The sequence below is a fragment of the Nycticebus coucang genome, chromosome 6, assembly GCF_027406575.1.
Source record: "Nycticebus coucang isolate mNycCou1 chromosome 6, mNycCou1.pri, whole genome shotgun sequence".
Classification (NCBI taxonomy): domain Eukaryota; kingdom Metazoa; phylum Chordata; class Mammalia; order Primates; family Lorisidae; genus Nycticebus; species Nycticebus coucang.
In genome coordinates this window covers 67,519,857-67,530,512 of record NC_069785.1, presented here as the reverse complement: position 1 = coordinate 67,530,512, position 10,656 = coordinate 67,519,857, and the positions used below count along the sequence as shown (strand labels likewise).

Below are 10,656 nucleotides of genomic sequence, written 5' to 3'. Positions count from 1 at the left end.
TCCTAGGCACACATCTCAGTTCCTGGCATCACTGTTCCTCAGATTTCCCAGTGAGAAACGCAGCCATCTTAGGCCCCCACTCACTCCCATGTCTCTAGCCAAAGTAGATCCTGAGATGAAACCCTGGATGCAGGATGTTTATTAAGGATCAGCTTCTGTGAGGGGAAGAGGGATTGGCTGAGGGAGAAATTGAACTGCAATGCAGGCCTTACCACTGCACCCACCAACAGGCAGGGAGCACTGGAGCTAGTGGTGCCCCTCTGGAACATTCTCAGGGAGGGCCAAAATCGCTTTGCCTTTGTGCTCCACTCCCTTGTTCTGTACCCAGATGTAGGCTCCCCTGGGGAAGGCCGCCTGCTGGTGAGGCAGCTTTCTGCAGGCACAAACCCGGAAAGGCTGACAACTGGAGGCTGTCCACTCTACATTCCTGCAGCTGCCTAGCAAGAAAAGGGTCTGAGCAGCACACCCTATGTCACCTGATTCTCAGAGGTGAGGCAACTTTCCTCCAAACTTGACCCTTCCTGCACAGGCTTTGGTGTCTCCTGCCCAGTCTATTGAAGTGGCTCCTTACTGGCTCCACCAGCCACCTCCACCCTAGCCCATCCAGCCTCCATGTTGTCCACTTGTAGGTGTAATCTTGTCACTTGCCAGTTATGAACACTTAGGAGCCTCCACTGTGGAAATGAGACCACAGTCTCAGAAAGTCTTAAATAAAGCTTTTACCACTAAAGATCTGTGCACAGGAAGAAATGAGGGGAACACCCTCTAGACCAGCGGTTCTCAACCCGTGGGTTGCAACCCACAGGAACTGTATTATAGGGCTGCAGCATTAGGAAGGTTGAGAACCCCTACTCTAGACAGAGGAACAGTGAGTCCTTCACCCCAGTTTTTGTTTTTTGTTTTGTTTTGAGACAGTCTCAAGCTGTCGCCCTGGGTAGAGTGCCGTGGCATCACTGCTCACAGCAACCTCATACTCTCGGGCTTAAGCGATTCTCTTGCCTCAGCCTCCCAAGTAGCTGGGACCACAGGCGCCCGCCACAATGCCTGGCCATTTTTTGGGTTGTAATCATCATTGTTGTTTGGCAGGACCTGGCTGGATTTGAACCCGCCAACAAATGCCCACCACAATACTCAACTATTTTTAGAGATGGTGTTTCACTCTTGCTCAGGCTAGTCTTGAACTCCTGACCTTGAGCAATCCACCAACCTTGGCCTCCCAGAGTGCTAGGGTTATAGGTTTGAGCCATTGCGCCTGGTCCTCTAACCTCAGTTCTTAACACATGAATTTCATGGGTTCATTATGAAATGTGATGTGACCTAGGTTCTGTCCCCCTTCAACAAATCATCCTGGGATCCACAAGAAAAGACCTTATAAGTACATAAACTATACCATGGTTTGAATAGGTTTTAATAAGTGTAGTATGAGGTGAGACTATTATGTTTGTCACTTACCCTAGAAAAAGTGCTACATACCTCATTGCTGAATATCACCATGGTCACCAGGTGGCCAAGGGGAGTACTTTGAAGGTGACCATAGTGATATTCTGCAATGAGGTATATAGCACTTTTTCTAGGATGAGTTCAAGATTTTCAGATATATTTTCCTCACATATCTTGAAGGAAGGGAGCAACAGTAAACAAATACACGTTGGAAAAGAGATTTAAATATACATTTTAAAAACAAGGGGATTGAGGATTTTCAACCTTTGGGGATGAAAAAAAAAGAAAATTAAGAAAATGGATGGGGCGGCGCCTGTGGCTCAGTCGGTAAGGCGCCGGCCCCATATACCGAGGGTGGCGGGTTCAAACCCGGCCTCGGCTGAACTGCAACCAAAAAATAGCTGGGTGCTGTGGCGGGCGCCTGTAGTCCCAGCTACTCGGGCGGCTGAGGCAAGAGAATCGCTTAAGCCCAGGAGTTGGAGGTTGCTGTGAGCTGTGTGAGGCCACGGCACTCTACCAAGGGCCATAAAGTGAGACTCTGTCTCTACAAAAAAAAAAAAAAAAAGAAAAGAAAATGGGGGAAAAACCATAACTAGCAAGGCAAAGTCCTCTCCGAAAGGAGAGGTGGATGTACATCTCCAAAGAGGGAATCTATCCTGTTCAGCTTTTACCTTACAACACATCCAACTTTTGGCCACATGTGGTGGCACTCACCTGTAATCTCCGCATTTTGAGAAGCCAAGGTGGGAGGATCACTAAAGGCCAGGAGTTCAAGACCACGCTGGCCTACATGGTGAGACTTATCTCTACCAAAAAAAAAAGAAAAAGAAAAAATATATGTATGTATGTATTTAATAAGAAGAATTAGCCAGGCATGGTGGCATGTACCTATAGTCCCAGCTACATGGGAGGCTGAGGGAGGAGGATTGCTTGAGCCTTGGGAGTGGAGGTTACAGAGAGTAACAATGACACCACTGCACTGCAACTTGAGTGACAGAGCCAAGACCCTGTCTCACCAAAAAAAAAAAAAAAAAATTGGTAACAGGGTGAGGAATGATTTCTAGTCCCCCCTCTATACCCCTCATACCCTTCCTGCCTCACAGCTTGTCTGTCCCTTCCTTTCACTCTCCCTGTGTGCCAACCCCACCATTCCCTGAGAAGACCGATCTCCACCCCTCCACCTCCTCACACAGACTATGCTTTTTGCTTGGACTGTCCTTTCCCCACTTCTGTGAGCCTCTCGGACCCTTCTTCCCCCTGCCTTCCCCAAGGAAGGACGATTCCCACAGTTTTTTGCCCTGACTGTGCTTTGTTACGGTGTTGTCAGAGCCCGTGTCCCCTACTAGACCCTCAGCTTCCACAGGCAGGAACTGTGAGCTCTCATCTGTGCCCACTCTCAGCAGACCACCTAACGCAGAACAATAAATATTCACTGGTGAGCTGAGCAGTTGTGTTTACACAGAACCAATCCACAACATGTCTAACTTGACCATTTTTTGCCCTAGATTTCTCAAAAGAAATTGTGCTGAATTTGAGAGATATATTTCAAAATTTCAATTTTATTATATTTAAGGACTTGCTTTTTCGTCTCAGGAAAAATAATGCAAAATTTATTTTGTAAAATTCATCCAAATAAGTGATTTAAGTTTCATGTAGTAGAAAATTATCTCTTCCAAATGGAATGGGTGGGTTTATTTTAAAGTTTTTTCCTCAATTTCTTTTTTAACTTTACTTTTAGTTTTCTAATAGTTTATATATATATATATTTTTTTTTCTTTTTTTCAGACAGAGTCTGACTCTATCACCCTGGATAGGGTGCCATGGCATCATAGTTCATAGCAACCTCAAATTATTGGGCTCAAGCAATCTTCTTGCTTCAGCCTCCTGAGTAGCTGAGACTACAGGCATCCACCACAATGCCTGGCTAATTTTTATATTTTTAGTAGAGACAAGGTCTCATTCTTGCTCAGGCTGGACTCTACTCCTGAACTCAAGAGATCCTTCTGCCTCGGCCTCCCAGAGTGCTAGGATTACAGGCATGAGCCACCACACCTGGCCAAATACTTTATTTTTTTAGAACAGTTTTCGGTTTAGGGGAAAATTGAGCAGAGAGTTCCCATGTACCCCTTTCCACTATTATTAATATCTTACATCAGTGTGATACACTTGATAACTGATGAAACAATATTGACACATCAAACCCCATAAGGCCAGGTGCAGTGGCTCACACCTGTAATCCTAGCACTCTGGGAGGCCAAGGCAGGTGGAGTGGTTTGAGCACAGGAGTTGAGACCTGAGCCTAAGCAAGAGGGAAACCCTGTCGCTACTAAAAATAGAAAAACTAGGGTGGCGCCTGTGGCTCAGTCGGTAAGGTGCCGGCCCCATATACCGAGGGTGGCGGGTTCAAACCCGGCCCCGACTGAACTGCAGCCAAAAAATAGCCGGGCATTGTGGTGGGCGCCTGTAGTCCCAGCTACTCGGGAGGCTGAGGCAGGAGAATCACTTGGGCCTAGGAGTTGGAGGTTGCTGTGAACTGTATGATGCCATGGCACTCTACCAAGGGCCATAAAGTGAAACTCTGTCTCTACAAAAAAAAAAAAAAAAAAAAAAATAGAAAAAATAGCCAAGCGTTGTAGCAAGTGCCTGTGGTCCCAGCTACTCAGGAGGCTGAGACAAGAGGATTGCTTGAGCCTAAGAAGTTTGAGGTTGCTGTGAGCTATGAGGCCACGGCACTCTACTAAGAGTGAAAAAGTGAGACTGTCTCCAAAATTAAAAAAAAACAAAAAAAAAAACGTCCTACTAAGAACTCTCTCCCTGCCCCATCCAGTCCAACTGCTCCCCACTATCCTCCTTACCCAGGGAAACCACTTAGCTTTTTGGCCTTTATCGAGCTTTATTTATACAAATATAGGCAAATATAGATCTTATTTCCTTTTCTTCTTACACAATTAATAGCATACCACATATATTGATCAATATCTTGATTTTTTTGATACTTATTTTATCCTGGAGCTCTTTCCATAACGATACGTAGAAAGAACCTTCCTTCTTTTTTTCACTGCAGTATGGATGGACTATATCTCACCAGTCCTTTGTAGATGGTCACTTTGTTTACTTATAATCTTTTCCTATCGTTTGTTTTTTCAAATAATGTGATAATAATAACCTCACATATCTGTCATTTTGTACATGCACAGGTTTATCTGTAGGATAAATTTCTAAAAGTGAGATTGATTGACCATGGTAAAGATATTTGTAATTTGGATAGATAATTTCAGACTGCCTTTCAAAGACTGTACCACTGTGAACCCCATCAGCCATGTACAACAGCCAAAGCCCCATAGAGCTCTAACAGTTTTTTTTTTTTTTTAATTTATTGGTTTGATTGGTATTTTTTTTGCCAAGGAAGTCTCACTTTCTTGCCCTTGGTAGAGTGCTATGGTGTCATAGCTCACAGCAACCTCAAACTCTTGGGCTCAAGTGATCCTCTTGCCTCAGCCTCCCAAGTAGCTGGGACTACAGGCACCCACAACACTTGGCTATTTTTTAGAGCTGGGATTACAGGTGTGAGCCACTATGCCCAGCCCTCTCTTACAGTTTTAATTCCACCTCAGGAATTCTAGTCTCAGGCCCAGTGGAGAGCTTTGAGGGGAGCTTTTCTAAGATGTGGGCTCCTAAATGGGCCACATGCAGGAAAGCTCAATTTAGAAAGTGTCCAGACAGAACTTCTAGGCTATCCTGCATCTCCAGTACATTCCCCACATTCTGGGAAACCATGAAGCTTCCAGAGTCACATTTCCCTGGAAATACAGCCTCCTGCTAATATGGACGAGCCCCACAATAAGCTGTGCTTGCCTGGCACTAAAAGCCAAGCGCCATCCAATGCAATTGCCACTTGCCACAGATGCCAACTGAAATTTAAAATAAGATTTAATAAAATTAAATTTTAGTTTCTCAGTCCCTCTAGCCACATTTCAAATGCTCACTAGCTGTAGGTGGCTAATGGCTACTCTACTGGACAGTGCAGAAAATGGAAAGCTCCCACTGGTACAGCGAGCTCTATGGGATGGTGCTGCTCCAGAGAGGTGTCCCTTCGTACAGGGCTTTTGAAAATGAGAAAAATGGGCCGGACACAGTGGCCCACACGGTGGCTCATGCCTGTTATCCTAGCACTCTGAGAGGCTGGAGCCAGTGAATCACTTGAGCTCAGGAGTTCAAAACCAGACTGAGCAATAGCAAGACCCTGTCTCTACTAAAAGTAGAAAAATTAACCAGGTGTTGTGTTAGGTGCCTATAATCTCAGCTACTCGGGAGGCTGAGGTAGAAGGATGGCTTAAGCCCAGGAGTTTGTGGATACTGTGAGCTACAATGATGCCACAGTACTCTATCCAGTAAGACTCTGTCTCAAAAAAAAACAAGAAAGAGAAACATGACAATAGACGCAATTTTGATCTTGGACTGGATCTGGTTCTAAAAAAAGGACATGGATAGCTCAAGTGATAAAATTTGAATAAGATCTGAAGATTAGTTAATGGTATCAGTAGGACAATTTCCTGGGTTTGAAAATTATATGTAGGATCATATAATTATATGCTAGGTGGCCTGTAATCCTAGCACTCTGGGAGGGCAAGCTGGGTGGATTGCTTGAGCTCAGGAGTTCAAGACTAGCCTCAGCAAGATCGAGACCCTACCTTTACTAAAAATAAAAAACTGGCTGGGGGTTGTGCTGGGCACCTATAGTCTCAGCTACTTGGGAGACTGAGGCAAGAATATCACTTGAGCCCAAGCGTTTGAGGTTGCTGTGAGCTATGATGTCATAGCACTCTACCCAGAATGACAGAGTAAGACCCTGACTCAAAAAAAATAAATAACTTATACTTTAGTTACATAAGATGTTAATATTTAGGGAAGCTATGTGAAGAGTACTACATGTTTGAAAATGCTTCGTGATGTTGCTGCAATTTTTTTGTATGTCTGAAATGATTTCAAAATAAAAAGTTTAACTTAAAAATTATAAAACAAGGGAAAAATGAGAGTGTGTACCTCCTGGAACTGTCAAAGTGTACAGATAAGCTTGTAAATAAAAGGTTTATGGAGTAAGCATGGAATTATTATTTTTTTTTTTTGCAGGTTTTTTTTTTTTTTTTTTGGCCGGGGCTGGGTTTGAACCCACCACCTCCGGTATATGGGCCCAGTGCCCTACTCCTTTGAGTCACAGGTGCCGCCCCAAGCATCGAATTCTTTAAATCCAGTGGGTGGGTTAAGGGCAGTCCCCTTGTAAGTGATGCACAGAGCCCACTCCTCAGATCATAGTGGGAGGAATGCTGACTATAGCACCTGACCCCGCCACCCAATTAGCAGTTCAACCTGGACAAGCTGCTTCTCCTCCCTGAGCCTGAGTGTCCTACCTGTAAAGATGCCCCTTGCTTCCAGGGATGGCTATGAGGCTCAAGATGATGGAGGTGAAAGTGAAGTGAGGTTACCCACAAAACCCACAACAGGCCCTGGACTAGTCCTTGTAGAGAAGATTACTGTGCAAATATTTGCCTACTGGTCTCTGCATGACTACGCAGAGTTAGTTAGTTAACAGTGATTTTTTTTTAAAGCCCTTAAATGGTGGTCATCTTCTGTCCAGGATGTCCCTGACTCCAAGGTCCCATATGCCTGAAGGTCTAGACTTTTCCAGTCACATGGCTGTGCACCTCCTGGGGGCAGCTGGCTCCGCATTTACTTTCTTCCTGATGCTCTCTGCAAAAGACAGGAATAATATTGCTTCATGTTGCGTAACTGCTGCCTCACAGGGCTAAGTTTTTTGGGGGGGCTTCTTTTTGTTTGTTTGTTTAGAGGCAGATCTCATTATGTTACCCAGGCTGGACTCCTGAGCTCAAATAATCCTCCTGTCTCAGCCTCCTGAGTCGCTGGGACTACAGGCCTGTGCCACTCACTGCTCCTAGCAGAGGGCTGGTTATGTTTTAATTGCCTGCCAGAGTTTGTATTAAAAGATGTAACAAATAGGGTGGCGCCTGTGGCTCAGTGAGTAGGGCGCCGGCCCCATATACTGAGGGTGGCTGGTTCAAACCCAGCCCCGGCTGAACTGCAACCAAAAAATAGCTGGGCATTGTGGCGGGCGTCTGTAGTCCCAGCTGCTCAGGAGGCTGAGGCAGGAGAATGGCGGAAGCCCAAGAGCTAGAGGTTGCTGTGAGTCCTGTGACGTCACGGCACTCTACTGAAGGCGGTAAAGTGAGACTCTGTCTCTACAAAAAAAAAAAAGATGTAACAAATATATTTAAGAACAGGCCAGGTGCGGTGGCTCATGCCTGTAATCCTAGCACTCTGGAAGATCAAGGCAGGAGGATCCCTTGAACTCAGGAGTTCAAGTCCAGACTGAACAAGAGTGAGGCCCCAATTCCACTAAAAATAGAAAAATTACTCAGGCATTATGGTGAGCACCTGTAGTCCCAGCTACTCAGGAGGAAGAGGTAAGGATTGCTTGAGCCCACAAGTTTGAGGTTGCTGGTGAGCTAAGCTGACACTATGGCACTCTACCCAGGGTGACAGAGTGAGATTTTAAAATAAAAAAAAAAAACAGTTTAGGCATCACTAGTTCCTTCACTCCCAAACGACTCTCTGCCTTCCCATCTTGCCTGCAGCTGCTGTGGACTGGCCGCCATGCTGGGCTTTCCTTTTCCTCCATAATGCACTAGAAACAAGTTTCCTCATTGCCTCATCACTAACGAAGCTTCATAACTGTCTGTGACTGCCTAATATCCCTCCATGGTTGCTCCATAATGTGCCGTGTCAATGGACATTACCATGGTTAGGGTTTTTTTGTTGTGAGTTGATTATGTTTTTAATGAGGGATGAGTGCTAGACCCTTTTATCCTGCTTGCCCCAAGGTGCCCTGCATCCTAAACCAGGCTTTTGGGACTGGCATACTCAAATAGGTGTGATGGCTTATTTGGCCAGATCTGACTCCTTCAACTCATATTAAGTTAATATTTCTATTAACTAGAAAAAAGAAAATAAAGGTATAGAGGGCTGGCATGGAAGAGAATATAGATAGCTTCAGTGGGTTGGGGGCTGTGAAGGTCATAGGGTTCACTTGGGCCCAAATCCTTATTGTACTGATGGGGAAACTGAGGCATTACGGTTTGCCCAAGTCTCTGCATGGATGAAGAAGGAAGGGCAAGGACTAAGAATCTGGTAGTTCCTGGGCCAGTGTCCCAGCAGCCTGTTCTGAGATACTGGCCCAGGAGGGCCCTGCTGCATTCCAGAGAGGGTCATGTAGCTCCTGAGCAGGAGCCCCACAGAGCTCTTACCAGCCAGGTCCCTTCTGCCAATGGTCACTAGGCCCTCGAACAGCGCTTTGCTGGGGTTCTCCCCAGCTGTGGCCACACCGTGCAGCCAAATGAGTAGCATCCGGTGGCCATGCTCCTGGTAGCTCCGGGTGCCTGAGAGCCATGAAGGGAGAGAGGGAAAAGAGCCAACTGGGGCGCCTTACCAGAACACATGTCTATGCCACCTGTCCACCTCCTGAACACATCCAGGTGGAAAAGAGGCCCAGGGCATCTCAGGTCTTCTGTACTCCAGTGAAGTTCAGCCCAGATGTGAGGAGCGGGGGCAAAGAGGCAGGCTCCCAGACGGGAGGGGCCGCATCTCCATCCCTGGCACCTCCGCAGCCCCACGCTTTCTCCTAAGCATCCCCCATACACTCTGCAGAGAGAAAGAACTGACACCCGTTGTTGCAGTTCCAGGATGCACACGCTGTGCACTTCATCTCTTGGGCTGCTCACTATGGCCTACACCTGGGTGCTAGTGGCCCTATCACAGATGAGAACCCAGCTCAGTCAGAGACAGAGCTGCACGTGCTCTCTCCCAGCACCAGTGGTTCTCAGCGTTGCTGCTCATTGGAAATACCTGGAAAGTGTTAGAAAATACTGACACATGGAGCCCCCCACCCCCACAGAGTCTGATGGACTTGGGTTTGAGTGTGGCCTAGGCATTTAACAGTTTTAAAGCTTTCTAGGTGATTTCAACATACAACCATGATTGGAAAATAACTGCCCACACCAGGTGTCCTCAAACTGCGGCCTGCGGGCCACGTGAAGCAGTGTGAATTGTATTTGTTCCCGTTTTGTTTTTTATTTCAAAATAAGATATGTGCAGTGTGCATAGGAATTCGTTCATAGTTTTTTGTTTTAAACTATAGTCTGGCCCTCCAACGGTCTGAGGGACAGTGAATTGGCCCCCTGTTTAAAAAGTTTGAGGACGCCTGGCCCACACTAATCAGTGCCCTGCAATGGGAGTTAAGGTGTTATTAAACCCCGTGAATAGGTTGGCTCTCCCTGCTGGGGACACAGATAGATGCTCTGCCACAACCACCAGGTCCAGGTCAGTGTGCTCACCGCCTCTGACTTTCTGTGTCTTTTCTGGGCCCTCAGCAGGCACTTCCTCATCGTGCTGCCACATAGTGGCAGTTTCATTTGACGTAAGACCATTTATTTATTTTATTTTATTTTAAATAAAATAGAGACAGAGCTGGCATCACAGCTCATAGCAACCTCCAACTCCTGGGTTTAAGCGATTCCCTTGCCTCAGCCTCCCAAGTAGCTGGGACTACAGGTGCCCGCCACAACACTCGGCTATTTTTTGGTTGCAGTTGTCATTGTTGTTTGGCAGGCCCGGGCTGGATTCAAACCCGCCAGCTGTGGTGTATGTGGCTGGCGCCTTAGCTGCTTGAGCTACAGGCACCACCATAAGGCCATTTATTAAATACAAGAGCTCCTTATCATATTTGAGAGTTCTTGTTGGTTATGGTTTACTTTTGGACCCTCTGCTGTAGTCCACTGATCAGTTTGTGTATTTTTGTGTCAGATATCTATGCTAATTTAGCTTCATAAAAGTTTGAGTCTGGCTGAGTTAGATCCTCTTTATTTTTTCCCCCCAGGATATTCCTTTATATATCTTCTATTTATTCTTTCAGAAAAACTATAGGATCCTTCAGTCATCAAAAATGTATTTTGATTTGATTAAAACTGGATCAAAGCTTTTTTTGTTTGTTTTTGATACAGAGTCTCACTATGTCGCCCTTGGTAGAGTGCCATGGCATCACAGCTCACAGCAACCTCAAACTCTTGAGCTCAAGTGATTCTCTTGCCTCCGCCTCCCAAGTAGCTGGGACTACAGGTGCCCGCCACAACGCCCGGCTATTTTTGT

The 10,656-nt window shown here is 46.0% G+C and overlaps 1 protein-coding gene across 3 annotated transcripts in view; it reads right to left on the bottom strand.

Moving 5' to 3' along the window:
- Window positions 1–4,049: 4,049 nt before the first annotated feature.
- The window catches only part of ANKDD1A (ankyrin repeat and death domain containing 1A), a 50,138-nt gene continuing 43,531 nt past the window's right edge, over window positions 4,050–10,656 (bottom strand). For all 3 annotated transcript variants that reach the window (XM_053593216.1, XM_053593217.1, XM_053593218.1), the window contains 2 exons: window positions 8,760–8,891; window positions 4,050–7,188 (listed from right to left, as the gene is read on the bottom strand). In XM_053593216.1, the coding sequence (XP_053449191.1) occupies window positions 7,127–7,188; window positions 8,760–8,891 (194 nt within the window). In that variant the 3' untranslated portion in view covers window positions 4,050–7,126. The remainder of the gene's footprint in view (window positions 7,189–8,759; window positions 8,892–10,656) is intronic.